Genomic DNA, 17,727 nt, shown 5'->3' with positions numbered 1-17,727 from the left:
AAGGAAGCCCTCCTTCCAGCCAACCTCCTCCTGGGGAGCTGCACACAGACCTGTCACTGCCACCTCCCCTGCAGCACCAGGCCAAGAAAACCATACAGGGAGGCCATCAGTAATGCGATGTAATGGGAAATCCCCCCCCGGGGGCAAAACTGCTTTTAAATCCCACCTCCATAAAACTCTGTTTTTCTGCAACCGAAGCCTGCACAGATTTCATCTTCGCCAAAAGTTCCATGGCACAATATTTCTCACAGCGCAAACTGTGAGAGGTGACAACACCACTGACATCACGGTCACAACACGGAGGATCCCAGCTCCCCTAGCCCAGCCCACCAGCAGGGCCGGAGCCGACGTGGGACGGCGTGCTGCAAACGGACTGCAGTCTGTCCAGCACATGAGAGCTTTTGTTGGAACCAAGTTCAGCTGCATCCTGCTCTTCTGAGATCACGCTCCTACGGCAGGAGGAAAAGCCTCCCGTTTTCATGCCTTGCAGGGCAAGCCACAGCCCAACCAGCAAATAACTGCCTTCTGCTCCCTGCATGGCTCAGCATCTCTCCCAGCAGAGACTGACCTGCATGCTCCACAGAGCCAGCAGGGCAGCACCAGGTGCTCACACAGCAGCCCGTTTCAGCAGAGCAAACACCATCTATTGTTCCACTCTTGGTTTCTCATTGAAAGGAATGGAAAGTCACTTCTGCTCCCAAGGCTGGTTAACACACAACAGCTGCTAAGGGAAGCTGCACACTGAAAGCACTTACACACATTCCTTCACTGGCAGTTGTGGCAATACTTGCACTGTTCTCCACTGGTGAGCACAAGCTGAGCTCCAGCACTGCAGACCAGCAGGATTAAGGCTGCACAGCAACTGCAAATTGTTATTTGGTGCAACAGAGCACTCCAACTGCTCCCAGGGGCACTGGAAGAACAGATAACGGTGCCCAGAGAACAAACTTATCATGTGCCTCACAGCTTTCACAGACAAACCCCCTTCAGCTGACACTAAATGCTTACTGGCTGTTCTAATAGCTCAACAGCTTTGGGAGTCAGTGCTGCAGCATCTTTACATTACAGCAATGTATAGAAACAATGCTCCAGTGACAGCTGATTACTGTTCAACAACTCATCTGCAATAAACGAAGCAGGGCAGTACAGTTTTATTGTGATCATTCTCTCAAGCCACGCACTGTACAAAGATTCACTCCAGGCTTTGAACTGTTGGCTTTGGCGTTTTTACATCCCTGTTTTTACATCGTTACTTTATCTTTCAAGGCGATTGGAATAATTAGTATTTCAATTTATTTTGAAGCAGCAGATGAAAATGGCACCCAAGCTGGACGGTTGGTTGGGACACGGCCTTCACTGATGAGCAGGGACCGTTACAAGGGCTTCCTCGGGACGTCGGGAAATGTCTACGTTCTGTGTAGCAACAGAAATACAGAGGAGAGCATTTATCACGCAGCAGTAAGAGCAAAGCCACCAATCTCGTGTACCTTCCGCTGCCTGCCACGCAAGGAAGCGCAGCTGACTGCTGAACAAGCCTCAGGAGCCTGGCCTGCCACAGCGCTGCCGCGTGCTCTCCTTTCAGCCACAACTGCAGATGGTGAGAACTGTGCTGAGCGCATTTCTAACGCGTGGATTAAAAACGTGGCCCATTTTACAATACCTTGCCAGCTCTCTTAACGCGTTCTTCAGGCTTTATGCCCTTCACCCTGTGCTAAGCAAAGTCAATAATAAATAGCTCATCTCCCCCCTCAAAAAGGAAAGGTGAATGGGGATTCGGATCTCTTGCTGGAAGTAGCACTCCTCCCCATGCCCACCACCTAAGGCAGAAGCACACAGCTTTTTACCCAGCACTCGTTTTCCGACCAAAAAGAGGAGCTGAGCAATAGCTCAAGCAATGCCCCTGATTTGTATTCATTGCAGGCTGAACTCCTTCATCTGAGAAGGTCAGCCACTGCAGTGCCGACAAACACAAGGCTTCAGTCCACTCGAGACAAATCACCCACACACAGTGAGCTCTGCAGACACCATGAACAAATACTGCAGTACTTTGCAGCAGGGTGAAAGTACATCTCTTCAGCTGCAGCAGATAAGGAGCACACTGTCCTGCAGGCAGGGCTACAAATTCCTCGTGGGAGCACAGAACAGCACAGCAGGCAATTCTTCATCACGGTCTCTTTGTTGAGTGGTGTTGAAATCTGTGACGCGACGCTTAATTAAATGCTTTGCCTTCAACAGAGTATTTGAAGAATTCATTTAGCAGAAACAATGAGCACTTCTGTAGGTTGTGGAGATGAAAGCTTTTGAAACATCCACAGCCCTCTGAGCAACATCCAAATGCAGACAGGACCAGCTCAGCCCTTCACCAGTTACACTAAGGCACAACAGATCACCACCCATCGTGCACCAGTTTGGGTTTCTTTGGAGGGCAGGGACGAACGCTTTTGTGGAAGAACCCCAAGCACATCTCTGCTCTTTTCCTTATTGGTTGTATCCATCTGGTTTCTTTCGAAACCAGACAGCTTTGTGTCTGTGTCCAGGCAGCAATGCCACTCTCTGCACAATCCTGTGTGCACCTGAAATGCTCACCCACCACTTCCAGCATCACCACATCACTGCCCAACTGCATGCACAGCTTTCCTCCTAAATTAACATCAAGCGGTATTTCCAACAGTAATTCCCAAGGAACTTCAGCAAGCTGTAAATTCAGCACCAGTATTTAATCAGACAAACTGTACGTGTTAAACTGAGCTACATAATTCAACACATGTAACAGTAACACTTGCTCCAAGACAGCCTCACTTATTCTCACCGTGCTTTAAGGCACCATGAAATGAGAATGGATTTCCCAAACCTAGCACGCCAAACTAGGACACAGAAGATAAAGGAGAAAAGGAAGAAAGGAAATGCGACTGCCTGATGGAAATATCTTGACTATGAATGGCCAAAAGTCAGGATTTCCAGAACTCAGTGCCTGAGTCATTAAAACAAAACATCTTTGCAGACCCTTCCAACACTTCTGCACAGCTGCTACAAATGGGTGCCCGCATATCAGCGAAGTGCTTTGTGTCTTGCGACAGCACATATTTATCTTTATATTCCTCCTCACTGTAAGCTCTTGTTCTGAAAACCACCACAGCATTTTTTCCTCACATTATCCAAACTGACTTTTAATTCACTACAAGGCATGGCTCTCAGCCTCAGCAAGGAACCACTGCCATTCTCAGTGCCATGAGCACGAGGACCTGCAAGGGAACCAGAACATTTTAATCACGACACACTGTATGTAACTTCCATAACGCAGCAATGGGGAAGTTGAACTAGAAAACCTTTGAAAGGGACTTCCAAAGGCCCACACAGGGAGAGTACAGACTGTCACAGCCTGCCTTCCCATCTCCACAGAGATTTCCCAAGCTCACTCCACTCCCTTTCCCCGTTGTTTTGCTGAACCCTTAGAGCACTCCTCAGCCTCCAAACACTCTGCAAAGCACACAGCGTGGATCTCAGTGACGAAACAGCTGATGGCTCTGATGTCTCAGAAGAGGATTATCACTTCATTACTGGCTCTCTCCAAAATAAGCACAGCATTCCTAACTGAATATTTTGTGCCCGCGCTCTGCTGCTGCTGAATGACAACACTGAAGAACTTCATGCAGTTTTTAGATGGACACTGTGCTCTGCAGAAGTATTTTTCCACCCTTGAAAAGCCTGATGTGCAAGATTGAATATGGTCAGCAGTTACAGAATCACTTCTAACCACAAGGACAAATCAGCCAAGATCAGAACATTATGTCAAGTTCTCTCAGTCAAAAAAAAAACACAAAAAAAACATTCTTACCTCGGGTTTGTCTCTGTGTGTGTTTACAGCTTCAACATTCAGAAATATAGATTCTACTTTACATCCTGTTGATAAAAAACACATTTTTAGAATTGGGCTGCTTGGAAAAATGAAGTCATGGTAAGGATGCAATTTAGAGAAGCAACCTGATCTACGATTTGGATTTTGAGTTTGTGAAGGAGAATCGCTTCTCTCTTCTGATTCATACCAGAGTTCCCCAAGTTCAGAACAGCTAAAGCTACTGAAATGAATGCATTCCACCAGGATGAACACTGTTCTCAATCTGACAACCATCTCCTAGTCTCACCATTGCTTTATCATTATTTTTCATAACACAAATTCTCGTCTTCCAACACACACCAACAAAAGCATCCCATCAAGAAGACTGCTGTAATTTTGTGTTGTGTTTAAACATCACAGACTTACTGGGGTTGCACAACAGTACTGAAGACAAATGCTGCTCATTTTTTAAAATGCAGAAATGATTCCACTTCATGTCATTAATAAACCCCATTCCTCCATGTGTGCAAAGCAGAAACGAAACTTTCATGCCCAAATGGAGGGGAATGCCATGCCCTCCTTCTGGAGGGGAATTTCCATTCACAATAAATAGAGAAATAAATGATTCCAGAGAAGTGCGAATGTTGAGAAGACACAACTACACGTCACATGGGTAGAACAAGCTGACCCACTTCACAGATTATAATTACTCAATATGCTGCGGGAACTTGTACTGAAACAGCATCAAATTGCCAAATGCAGTCAGATCTCACACCAGCACTTTTACACAGCCACCCTACGCAGCCCTGTGATGTTCCTCTGACACACTGCACACAACAGAGCCCAGCATCTGCCACAAACAGCAAATCAAGTTTTCAGAGCTTCCTGTTCATGTATTTCCTAAATTCCTAACGCTCCATAAGCTTGTTGCGTGCCACAAAAAGGCAACCTGAGCCTTCCCTCAGAAAGCCACTGTGCTTTCCAAAGAATGACACAAAGGAATATGGCAAATATTTGCCTCTCCCTGCAAAGCAGAGTCTGAGAAACTTCATTTGTCACAAACACTGTGAGCAAACAGCGCAGGAAGGTCAATGCTCAGGGAAATATCAGACAAGAAAAAAGATTTTAGGAGGGAAAAGTGCATTTCTCACACTGGCACAGTACCCCAGTCATCCTCCTGTTGATAGATCCGTGCACGTCATCCCTGCAGTCACACAGAGCACTGATCTCTGATGCCAGCCATTGCTAAGGACTGCTTACCCAGAGCTGAGATCAGTCTCTGAGAAAAACTGTCCTGCAGTCAACAGAAACCAGAGGCACTCAGTTTCTCCACAGCTAATTGCTGACGTGCACACTCCTAACTGTTTTTTAATTACTGATGAGAAGGTCCATACCTACAGCAAGGTGCAGCTTCTCTCTCCTGCGTGCTCCCAAACCGTTTGCCAGTCCTCCAGCCCCTCTGTACACACACTGCTGGCTGACACCCAGCTGTCAGGCCACAACAATTCCCCATCTAAAGATCAGACACCACAAGCCTCCAGTGCCAGGAAGAGCAAACCCCTGAGGGAGATGCGTCCCCAGAACGTGGTTAGCTGAAAGGAGCGGAACACGCCACATCCAGCCACTCACCCTGCCCCCCCCCGGCTGCCAGGGAGGCCTCAGCTTGAAATAATTCTATAGAGGTGGCAGTTCACAAGTGTTTTACACAGCCCTTGTACTTTGAGATGGTCAAATTCTAGGAAGCAGGTTGACCGAAATGTCTTTATCCTTCCTTCAATTAAGGCAAAAGGCCAAGGAAAGCCCTTTACACCACTTCTCCATTCTCATTTGGTGTGCCAGTAACCATCCTGCACAGTGAGGTTGGGGTGCCCCCTCCCTGGAAGCTCTCCAGGCCAGGCTGGATGGGGCTGTGAGCAACCTGGGCTATGGGAGGTGTCCCTGCCTACAGCAGGGGGTTGGAACTGCGTGATCTTAGAGGTCCCTTCCAACCAAACCACCCTGTGGTTCCATGAAATGAGGCCCTCTTCAAGCTTCCCAACAAAGTCACCAAACTTCCCACAAAAGCAAACCAACTAAAACCAAACCACACCACCACCACCACACAAACCTTCAAGTGTGGAAACAGCCCGTGAGCACTGAGCTGAGAAGCCAGGTTCCAAAACCTGACCTTATCTTTAAGAAGTTCTCCTTGTTCTTATTGTTTCATCCTACAACTCCATTTCCCGACCTGCAGCGTGTCATGCGAGGCTGGGAACACCAGATGTCAGCACAGCTCTTACTGCAGGGCATAACCACAATGCAGTGACAAAACCTCTTCTGACTCTCCTAGCACAGCAGCTCATTACTCTGCCTCTACTTCATCTGAATCTAAAACCAAACCAAAGTACGTTTCTACACTGCTATTTTTCGATGCTGATAATCAAAGGCAGCTTTGACTTTTCCAAGAATAACTCAACCTTCTTTGGCCATCTGTTTCCTGGGTAAATTGTGCAGTTACTCCTCCTGGTCTGTAATCTTCTGATCTGTGATTTGGTATCAGAAGATACAATTAAGCCATCTCTTAAAGAAACTTTTCAGCAGACGTGTGCTAAGCCGGGGTGGAAAAGCACATGAAACATCACCAGCTATCAGCCTAAAACCAGTGAGAAGTTCATGCTGGAACCCACACCTTGCACTCTGCAGGCTACCAACAAATCCCACCTGAACCTGAGCTCAGCACTAAGAACAGCTGCTAAGAAACATGCCAGCAAAACAAACGAGGAATGTTCATGTGGTGGTGTGAAGGTTCAGGAGCAAATATTTCAGGAAAACAGAGCACAGATATTTGAAGGGTACAGATAACACCCTTCATAAGATGGTAAACCTACATGTAATTAAGTCTGCTCATCTTCTAACAAGCAAGATCTTCAAGCACATCCATGAAAAGTGAGATCTTGCAGGACTAGAGCAAAGTGGCAGGAGTTGCCAGAAAAATCATTCAAATAGCATATGAACCAAAAACTCAAGAAAACCATCCATTAGCATTTCAATCACTGGCAGTTTTAGGATCTTCACACTAAAAACACATTTTTTGGCATAACACAAAGCAAACAAAAATTAAAGGATTCGTGGATTCTAACAAGGCTGTATGGTCACTCTCACACACACACACACACACACACACACACAGTCAAGCCTGTTTCATTCTTTTTTATACCAAAATAAACATTTTAAGTTAAATACTGCACGACCTTTACAGGCAACACAGACATTGGCAATGCTGCATTCAGACTTTTTGGAAACACTACTTACCATAAGCCACTGGGGTTAGCTTTAAGACAGTGTGCAGTGGGCACTTCAGGTAAGGCAGTTGTTCTGAGAAATCAAACACTGGATTATACACGACATACAGATAACAGACATTTTAGCTCTTCTATTCAGTGCCAGACCAAGAACTTTAAGTCCATCTGACACTGGACCTATTTCATTCCTTGCATACAACAGATATGCTATTAAAACAAAGGAGAAAAACAAACACTACAGCATTTCAAGTGAGAGGCAGCTCAGTAAAATCACCCATCAGGTCACATGAATAGATCAAATATGAGAACACGTATTTGCCCAGCACAAGTTCCTGTATCATCAGAGGGTGGCTGAAGTCTCTGCTTTGAACCTTTATCAGCAGATTTTCAGTGTCTTAGTAAAGCAGACCACTTGTAACACATGAAGGAAAACTTACCAGCAGGCTTGTCAAGAAAATACGCGAGCAAACAGCGCATGACAGCTTGGTGACAAATGACAAGCACGTTTTCCTGCCTTTCAAGCTCCATAATTACTGGCTCCAGCCTCTGGACAAGGTCTTCGTAGGACTGGGAGGGAAGTGGAGCAGGAAGGAAAAAAAATAACAGACCATTAAAAAGGGAAAACTTCACAGGTAAACATATATACAGTGGGTACCCTAACTTCACATTAAATGTTATACTGGGACACTACCAACCACTGGAGTAATAATTTTCCTTAAATTAAAAGCCACCAATTGGATCCTCCCTGTATCAAAGAGCAGATGTACTGAAAAAAAATCTCCTTGGTGGAAGAGCCTTATTAAGTTAGACATTTCATTCAAGATTTTCCACAAAACCCCCAGATTTCATTCAGAATGTCAGCAAGCACACAGGTGAAGGCTCACACCACGGCTGGCCCTGCCTGCAGAGCTGCTTGTGACCAACAGGGCGATTCCCATCCGAGAGGAGGCTTCCATCAGAAAAACAAATGCTTCTTGTTCAAATGGATTAGGAGAACTTTGCAGCTTAATGGCTGCTTCATTTGTGAGACAGAGGTCACACCTGTGAGAAGGCTGCTCTTATCACAGCAATTACTTTTGACTGCTGGGCAAAGACGACCTCGGAGCTCCAGTTCCTCATTATCACCGAGGGTGTGGAGCAGCTGCTGCAATTACCTGCCTGCCCTGCTGCCCCGATCCCCAGCCTTCAGCACCAGCACACAGGCCATGTGGCAGCTGGTAGCTGTTCCACTGTGATGGCTTTGCTCTAGAGGAGCTGCCGGCAAGTTATTTTCCCAGAGGCAAGGAGTTTATTGAAGTGAAAGACCTATCCATATGGCTATGGATTTCTGCAGCTTTTCATCCAGAACTGAATGCAAAATAACCATTACTGACAACAGCAGTGAATAAAGGCAATCCTGCAGCACGTTTGCACAGGCAGTGTGCTGAAGCCTTGCAATCAGTTTTCCTGTTACATCACTGCAGGACCAGCATAAAATCAACACTTACAAAATCAAATACCTCAACTGGTTTTCCAAATCTATTATTTTTCCAAGGTCTGAATCAAATGAAACAGACTGGAATCATAGAATGGCCTGGGTTGAAAAGGACCACAGTGATCATCTAGTTTCAAACCCCCTGCTGTGTGCAGGGTCGCCAACCATCAGACCAGGTTGCCAGAATCAGTCCTTAAATGCTCCTATGTGACTTCCAATGGAGGAGAGCACAACAAATGCTTTAATGAAGTCAGCATGCCTGTATTAGAGACGATGAGGAAGTCAGTCACCCTGGGAGAAAAAAAAGCAGCATACCTCTCCTTTAGGGTATCTGTATCTGTATTTGTCTTGGTCTCTCAGTGCAAACTCAAGAGGGTAATTTTCCTGTATTTCTTCATATGTCATTTCTTCACACACTCCCTACAGGTAACAAAGGTAATGACAATGTGCCCATTCCCAACAGTGCAAAAAGCAGATATCACTTAACAGTAAAATCACATGTAAATATAATTTAACACTTTTTTTTTTTTTTCCCCCTCACTGACACTTAAGAGAGAGAATCTTTAGGCACAATGAACAGGACACTTAGCTGGACCCAGACACTGGTGGAATCAATCACTAAATTACTGCATTAAGCCAGCAGGAGTGAAGCTACACACGTTGGCAGCAGGGCCATCGCATGGGCTGTGTTACCTACAGCAGCCCTGTGCTACAGGTGCAGCTGGGTGCTGCCAACCAGCAATGCTTTTTTGTTTTTTCTTCTTTTTTTTTTTCCCTCTCCCTTCCAACCCCCACCTACTAATAACAATTTCTTGGCACTGTTTCTTCTCCTGAGGGATGGTTTACTAGGAAAGACAAACCAGAGCTATGACAATTCTTAAATTAATGATTCTTAAATTTTAATAAAACATTTAACAGGAAAGAATCGCAATTTTCTAGCAACCAAATCCACCCCCCAGTTGACTTTCTATCACCTAAAAGGCACATCGTTACCAGATGGTGTTTCCTGCATCCCCAGCATACATAGCAACCTTCAGACATTCAGAAAAGAACTTACTGCATCTATCTCATTCAAAACCTTCCACTGCTCGTAAGGCACTCCCAAAGCTTCAGCAGTTTGAATCGTCCTTTTCATCTGGCTGGTCCAAACCTTCAGATCCTTGATGTTTTGCTCATTAATAAACTGTGCCAAGCTCTTGGCAAACTGCAAGAAAAGCCATGAGACATTGGATGAGGGCTCAGAAGCAACATACTGTGTCAAATTGGAAGCCACAAGCTTTAGCCCCTGCAAACTCATTATAACTTTGCCACACGGCTCTGTCAAGGCTTTTGCTAAAAGCATGTTCTGTTAAGCCAAGGGGAAACCCTGGAGGGAGGGACAGGAGTAAAAGGAAGTCATTTATTCTGCCATCCCCACTTTCACCTTTAGGAATTTTTCCTTCACTTTTAACTTGTGAGCTTTACAGGTCGGCCAACAAGGCAGGATTTTACAAAACTACAATCAAAATTAAAGCCTCCCTGACAACTGCTTTGTGCTCTAGGAGAAACAGAAATTCCAATCAATAACCAAAGAGCTTCTACTCAAGCACAACACACAAAGTGTCCCCGTTCAGTTCCCACTACCCACATACACAGCTAAGAAATCCTTTAAGACATGAAGAGTGAAGGGATGCAGAGCCAAAAGCCGTAATAAGGCAGCACAAACCACACACACGTGCACAAATGTAAATAAAAGCCAAAGCCACCTTGCTCTGGAGGGACTGACTTACTTCTTTCCCCCTGACAGACAGCCCAGGATCCCCTCCTATTCTCCCCTTCAGATTGAGTTCACTTTCTCCATGTCGACAGAGGTAGATTGACCGAGGGGTCACATGGATGTTCATGAGGTAGTAGACAATCCGGCTCTGGATGTGATCCATCACTCTGTTCACAAGGTAACTCCTTCCAACATCCATAATTTTAATGTAAGAAAGATCCCTTTCATGAGCAAACAACAAGAAAAAAAAAAATAAGATCCCACATAGTTTCTGGTAGAATAAAACAAAGGGGCAATGAGCCACAGCAACAGAGTAACCCTCAGTTACCCCTGGAATAACCATCAGTACCACCGGCCAATCCTCAAATGATGACAGAAACAAAGCAGTCATCTGGAAGCACCAGATGAATTCTACTCCCCTGCACCACAGAGGTTGTAATTTCAGTTTTCACTCCTCCTTATCCTTTCTCATCTCAGAGCAGCATCCGTAAAGGACAATAAAAGCCTAACAGACTGAAAATAACCACCCTTTTCTTCAAGCACCATAATAAACCAAAACACTTTACAATGAAGCCAAATGGAGGCGGTGAGAAGCAGGTACCATCACCTCACCTTCAACTGCATTCTGTGAAGTCAGCCACTGCTGTTCCACATGGCCACAACCACTAGGTCCATCACAGATGTTTCACGCATGAGCTGATCTGACTGCATCAGCTTTACATTGTTTACACTCAATTACATTAAAATGTAGCTCAGCCTTCCTTATAGCCCTGAACCTGAAACCAACCAGGAGGCCTGACACGAGTGTGGCTCAGAATGAAATCCTGGTTCCTTCTCACTTGATTCATCCCTACCTTACTTTCAGTCACCAAAAGTTAATGAAGAACAATTCAGTGCTGTGGCAAGAAAGGAAATGATCCAGGTATGAAAGTTTCTCATAGGCTACACATACAGGATTATTTTGCAAAAGTAAATAAAGTAAGAAGTCACATTTTTAAGACTGATGTGATAAAAACATATCCTCACCACATCAACAAAGTAATTTATGTTTACAAATTGATCGGGTCTCCCTATCCATTAAAACAAAAACAAAACAAAAACAAACAACAAAAACAACAAAACACTATGGCTCATCTGGAACAATTTATAAAGCTTTGGCTCCATCCCAGAAGAATCACACCATTCTCAAGTAGGAAAAAATCAGAGGAGCACTGTCCCAGAACAAAATGTAAGGCAGTTATCCCTCACACAGGCTTCCAGACTGCACCTCAACTGTCTCTAGCTTACCAGCAGAAACAGAGCTCAAGCTATGAAAAGCACAGCCAGAAAGCCTTCACCCCAACACAGGATCGCTCGTGCCCTGATGGAACAACTTGATGTAATCCAGCTGTGATCACAGTGCTGCACTTACTTGTCAAGATTTTCATCTAACGTCTCATACGAGTTCTTGTAGCACTCTATTCTTTTCATGAAGTCTTCTGTTGCTTCATCATTACTACAGTCAACGTAGTCAGGACTACCCAGCTTCACTTGCTGTTCAAAACAGGAACAAGAGAGCATTGCATGGGTTACCTTCCCTTTTCAATATATGTTTAAACAAATGGGGGAGGAGGAATATGACACAAAAGCTCCTTTTCTGCAGATACTGCTCTACATGTATTCCAATTAAGAGCTAATTTTTAACAAATTTAACTTCTGAGTTAAATGTGTAGATGAGAAAATAAAGGCAAACTGTTCCATTAATAGCAACTAATGGCTTTCATGACTGGAAGTTCTCATAACGTGCCTCTAGAAATACTGAGATACTCTACAATCTCGTGATTTCAGGAAGTTAAAGCCAACTTTCCTGTACTCACCACAATGTTTGCAGCAATGACCTCTGGATCGACACACACTGACTCAACAAAAAACGTCTTCAATCCCAACAGGAAGCCACATGAACAGAAAGAAGGAAGAAAGCAGCTGAATTGAAATGCCTCTGGACACCAACACGCACAGTCAGCAGCCTGAGCAGCTCCCTGCTAACCCTTCTCTAACAGAGCCTGCCTTACACTTCCCTTCCCTCGCTCAGGCATCCCGAAGCTTTACACCGTTTTCCACAACAATGTGGAACAATTTTGGAATGAAAAAAAATTAGCATGAAAGAGTGAGAAATAAACGGGGAGAATGCAGGTTCAGCCATGCATAAATTAGCTAATGGTTCTGAAAGAATGAAGTAGGAACATTTCAAGTAATGGAGCAGCCTCAGAGGTTTGTTTGGCTGTCTTAAAGGCATATGAAGATGCAAAGCTAGGGCAAAGGGAAGGTTACTGGAGAACAGCTAAACACAAAGCAACCCTGGACAGAAGGCAGAAAGCTGGAAGCCTTTGGATTACACAGAACTCCACGCATTTCCTTATGTCTTTCTGCAGGAAAAATCTGACCGGCACTACGAACCACCATGTAAATAGTTTTTGCTGACAGTAGGCTGAGAATTACACATCCAGGATGACACAAGCAAAGCATTGCAGAGATTAGTTCCTAACACTGCAACATTAAGGATAAGGAAAACGAAGATGGGGTGACTCTGCATCACAAACAGTGCTCAGGGACACAACACACACCACTGACTACACATCTAGCAACAGCTGCCTGCCATGGTACACTTGTTAACTCAGTGCAGACAAGGCAAGGGGAGCAAAATGGCACTGCCCTGCTTGGCCAGGCATGAGCTCAGAGCTCTTCTGCTTTTGACTCACCTTGTATCCATTTTCTTCACCAAATTTGTAAATGGTTTCTCTGCGTTCTCGAGTTGTGTTCGTAGCATCAAAGACCTACAAATGGTTACAGAGAAAGAGAGAGGAATTAAAGCATAACAGCCTGTGGAAAGCACTGTGTCAGGGACAATAAATACAAGGGTTCCAAGTCTCAGTGTGAAGGAAAGCCATGAAAACACTTTCCCTTTCCTCCAATCCACTTCCTTTTAAGTCAGGACACTGCCATTCCCTGAAAACAAATAAACCAACCTAAACAACCATAAAAAGAAACTCAGCATCTGGTTCCAGGTTGTGCTCAGTCTGACCAAAGGAGATCCCAAATGGACGCGTTACATTTCCATGGAATACACAGAAAGGCAACTCTGAATTTGCAGTCTGTGGTCAGACAGGAAGAGACAGGAAGAGACAGGACAGAACCTCCTGGCCCATACCAGCACTAGTTTTGTACCAATCCTGCAGTACAGACAAAAAGATGCTGAAATCAGTGTTACTGAAAATGCTAGGGTAAAACTATCAGCAGAACACCAGCAACGCCACTAAATCCTGCCTGCTAGTTGCAAGAAAATATGTAGCAATCTTTAGAAAAACACCTTCAGCTCTGAACATCCCAGCATTTCACCACACCACAGGATAAAGGTGACCTCCCAGAACTTGCATTTTGCGTTCTGTCATCACATACTCAGATAGACCATGATGTACCTTGAGTTTTTCTTGCTGTCTTCAGAGATCGCTCCGCTATCAATAACACAACAGCCAAGCAATAGCTAGGGTGCTTTCTGCTCAATAAATCTTTTCACTTGAAACACTACCAAATTAAAACAAAAACAAAAAAAACAACAAACAAAAAAGTGCAGCCAAAAAAGACCCAGGCAGCGTTTAGCAGTATGTTGCATAGGGTGAAGGGAAATGGTTTTCTTCGTATAACCCTGTCCCCTGCTAACCCCTCAAATGTGACTGCACAGTATAATCATCACCCTGAACTTCAGCCCTCCTTTCACTGCAGCAACAGGACAGATCTAATGCACAGTCATCACAGAAGACGATCTGACAGACCACAGAGACACCGGAATCACTCACTGCGCGTTGCCCAGGACAGACCCTGGTTTGTAGAGAAACAGTTCAAGAACTCATCTTCATCAAGACACTTACAGCCACGTGCCCATTCTCTTCGCTGAGGTACTGCCGGACGTCGTTCAGCGCCGCTAAGGCGCACTGCCTTAAAAATGAAAGAGAAGGAATCACAAACGCCAGTACAAGTCATCTTACAAATGCACTTACGCCTTGTGGTCAATGTGACCTGGAAACGTTGGCTCATCTCTCTTAAAGCACGCACTGCCAACCAGTCACCCCGAGAAACCAGGGAAACATGAGGAGAGGTGAACCAAGCTAGGGAGAGCAGAGAAGGCTGTGCTCATCTGCCTAAAAGAAAGCAGTGCTCCTCTAGGACACCGACTGCAACAACACAGAGCAGCTTCCTCATCTGATTCTCAAAAAGAGAGAAAAACAAATCAACTTCAGCCATTTATCTTGCGGCTCCAACCTTCCCAACCTTGGTGATTCTATGATTGGTCAGTAACCTACTGCTTCTCTTTTACCTACTGTGCCACAATTGTGTACGTCAAAAAAACCTGTCTGAAAAAAAGAGTGAAACAAAGTCAGTGCCTAGCAGAGAAAACAGAAACCTCACTGCAGGCACCTATCCAACATGATCTGTGCTGAGGCTGTCAAGGACACAAGCACCACAGAACTCCAACGCCAGCACTGCGCACTTGTGTGAGATCTGGACAAGGATAAACTCACAACTCCCCTACGTCCCCAATGCCAGTGTTATTTCTGAAGTTCATTATGATTTCTAACACACAAACAATGCTGTGCAGCACTGTTAGCACCACGTGCCATTTACTCGTGCACAGAGCACAGCCCTATTTATTTAAAAAAAGAAAAACTACAATCTTTTTGAAGTGCCAACCTAAGAATCTGCCCATTTCAACAGCTCTTCTATGCATCTGTGCTCTGTTTTGACTTCCAGACTGAGATGTATCACTCTCCCAGATTACATTCTGCACACACAGCTTTATCTTGAAGTCTTTCAACCCTGACAGTATTTCCACATTAGCACGGTTAACAGATGTCAGGTACTGAGATTCATCATCAAACCTTCACTAAACAAATATAAACTCACTGCTGACAAAGCAGATCAGCTCACACAGTCCATTTCACCTTCTGTTCTCCACCATTTAGTCTAACAGGTGACATGGAGGCACACGAAAGATTTTGTTCTACCTCTAAGCAAAAGGCAGGGGCTTGCAAGGCTAACGCACTGCTCAGCTACACTGTGGTCCCCAGCAGGCTGGAGGCTTTTATGCAAGTCGTTGTCCTTCAGCAGTAAGCAGTCCTCAAATGCTGCTGGAGTGGAAGGGGGGGGTAAGAGAACAAGGACAAGCAAAGGGGAGCCACAAAAGAAAGTTCAGACATTTCTGTTGCCTGAGCCAAAGCCATTAAGAACAAAATACACTGTATTTTAAGCAGTCTGAACAAATGCTATTTCCATTCCTTGAGAACTTCTTTTATTTGTCGTTTTATGCTGTAGTCTCTTAAATGCATAGAAAAATAAACAACGAAGAGAACTGAAAAATCATCCCAGTGGATATTCCATAACAGGGGCAGCTCCCTCTCGCTCTGACCTTCTCTCCTCTGCCATTTCTTCCACAGGTCTTTTGTCCAAGCTGAAGAACAGAGATTTTCCATGCAACAAGGGGGTCCCACATGCTTTGTCTGGCACAGATGTCCACACCTGGCTCACCTTGCTCTGCACAGTTTTAGAACAGCAAAGCACGGCACTCACTGAGGCACTGTGCTGGTCAAGCACACGATGCACACATATGGTAACCAAGAAGAGAACCTCAGGGAGAGAATACTTGTGTGCCACTTCTTGAGTGGATAATGACCAACATGCAGGCAAAAAAATGATGTGCAAACCCAAAATAAGAGAAACTGTGTGATTTCTTTTCTCTGTGATCCTCACAAAAGCTCTGAAACAGCCTTATATGGGCAGCAGAAAGGTCACGTCCAATAGCTGGTATTTTACACAAAGAAAATAAGAAGAATATTCTCCTTTGGTTTTGAGTGAAAATTTGCAGGAATATCTGTATAAACAAAAGCCTGCCCAAAAGGCAAAAAGAATCACATTCAAGTATTTCTCTGCTGCATATTTTGATGCTTCAGCTGAAGCAATTAAGAGAAATAATAACCCAATTGTAAAGTAGCATAAAGAAATCACCTTTCCATCTTTCCTAGAGTACTCTTCCTTCTCTATTATTACATCTATGTCTTCTTTGGTACATAAAAGTTAAGCCTAAAGCAGTCTCCAAGAGCAAACACACAGGGTGCCATTCCAACACAGCCAGCTGTGCACAGACAAACATGCCCAAAACTTACTTCCTGATTTTCAACCCTTCTTCATTGTCCGGCAGGAAGAATTCAAAAGATTTGTACTTCTTCACCAGATCTCGACGATACTGACCAACATTGAACTCTGCAGAGAAGAGCACTGTGTTAGCAGAAGCCAAGAGGATAACAAGGATCAACATTATGACAGCTTTGAAACCAAACCACCTCCAAGCATAAAATAATTTAGCAGGTATCAAGGTGACATATCACACATCATTTCTGTTGGGTTTGTTTGTTTGTTTGTTTAAGAACCCTGTTCAAATAGCTCTGCTCCTCAAGGATCACTGTACCCATTTCACAGCAACTCCTGCTGCTTTCATCTTACTACAATCTGCTAACAGTGGTCAACAAAAGCTACTCCTTATCTGGGCAAAGGTCCTGTGGGTCTCAGTGCCAGATGTGGGATTAGGGCAAGGCAGCCCTGTTTTGTCACACAGCAGGCAGTGACACTGCACCCTCGTTAACTTCATTCAACAGCTCTTAAAGTGGGTCCCTGTAGTGCAATTAATGTTTAACTTGTTTTCTGACCTATAGGTTTTTTTCTGCTGAACTGCAAAGCAGTTTTGTTTAACATGAGATAAACAAGTAGCTTCAGGGCATCAGTATTTGCCCGACTTCTGCACAGAGGAAAAGGAATGACAGACATCACTGCTGGGACGTAACAAAGAATGCGACTCAGGATGAAAGAGCTCAACCTTAAGTTTTCCTAACAGAAGCTTACATACACATCTCTGTTTGGATGGCAGGACAGGAGGACAAATAAACATTATTTATCCCCTTCCAAAAGGGAAGTTTTGCCGGAATCCCACAGTGCTGATGTATGACACAGATGACAGAACAAACCAGGCTGTTCTGTCACAGACTTAATGAACGTTGGCCATGCTTTTTCTTGTAGCTGGTAAGTCCTCATAAGAAAAACAGATGTGAGTTCAGACAGCCAGTGTTGCCACGGCCCTACACAACAAAAATAAAACACCTGGTACCAAAAAACAGCTACTGCAGGAATGTAATGCACAGCAAAGGAAAAGTGCTGCCCAGCACCACAACCATTCGTCCTTATCACAAGCATCCACCTCAGGGGAGAAGTTTTACAGCATAACTGCTATCACAACCTCACAGCCAAAACTATTCCACAAAGCTTGCCGAAGGGTAGCATCCAAAAATCCCAGTGAAAG

General features: G+C 44.6%; 1 protein-coding gene across 10 annotated transcripts in view; it reads right to left on the bottom strand.

Annotated features, from left to right (window-relative positions):
- LOC122187731 (6-phosphofructo-2-kinase/fructose-2,6-bisphosphatase 4) overlaps nucleotides 1-17,727 on the bottom strand; it is a 43,300-nt gene that overhangs the window by 4,908 nt on the left and 20,665 nt on the right. For 7 of the 10 annotated variants that reach the window (XM_042885502.1, XM_042885500.1, XM_042885499.1 and 4 more), the window contains 11 exons: nucleotides 16,541-16,637; nucleotides 14,252-14,318; nucleotides 13,085-13,159; nucleotides 12,203-12,259; nucleotides 11,758-11,879; nucleotides 10,360-10,567; nucleotides 9,648-9,794; nucleotides 8,906-9,010; nucleotides 7,554-7,683; nucleotides 7,127-7,189; nucleotides 3,836-3,900 (listed from right to left, as the gene is read on the bottom strand). In XM_042885502.1, the coding sequence (XP_042741436.1) occupies nucleotides 3,836-3,900; nucleotides 7,127-7,189; nucleotides 7,554-7,683; nucleotides 8,906-9,010; nucleotides 9,648-9,794; nucleotides 10,360-10,567; nucleotides 11,758-11,879; nucleotides 12,203-12,259; nucleotides 13,085-13,159; nucleotides 14,252-14,318; nucleotides 16,541-16,637 (1,136 nt within the window). Of the gene's footprint in view, nucleotides 1-1,135; nucleotides 1,414-3,835; nucleotides 3,901-7,126; nucleotides 7,190-7,553; nucleotides 7,684-8,905; nucleotides 9,011-9,647; nucleotides 9,795-10,359; nucleotides 10,568-11,757; nucleotides 11,880-12,202; nucleotides 12,260-13,084; nucleotides 13,160-14,251; nucleotides 14,319-16,540; nucleotides 16,638-17,727 lie in introns of those variants that run through there. The other 3 variants (XM_042885495.1, XM_042885497.1, XM_042885496.1) reach the window with 3 other exon arrangements.

This window comes from Lagopus leucura, unplaced genomic scaffold (assembly GCF_019238085.1).
Source record: "Lagopus leucura isolate 7727_CA_CO unplaced genomic scaffold, USGS_WTPT01 Super-Scaffold_100050, whole genome shotgun sequence".
Taxonomy (NCBI): domain Eukaryota; kingdom Metazoa; phylum Chordata; class Aves; order Galliformes; family Phasianidae; genus Lagopus; species Lagopus leucura.
Note: the sequence above shows the minus strand (reverse complement) of the source record. Positions and strands in the feature narration are given on the sequence as shown.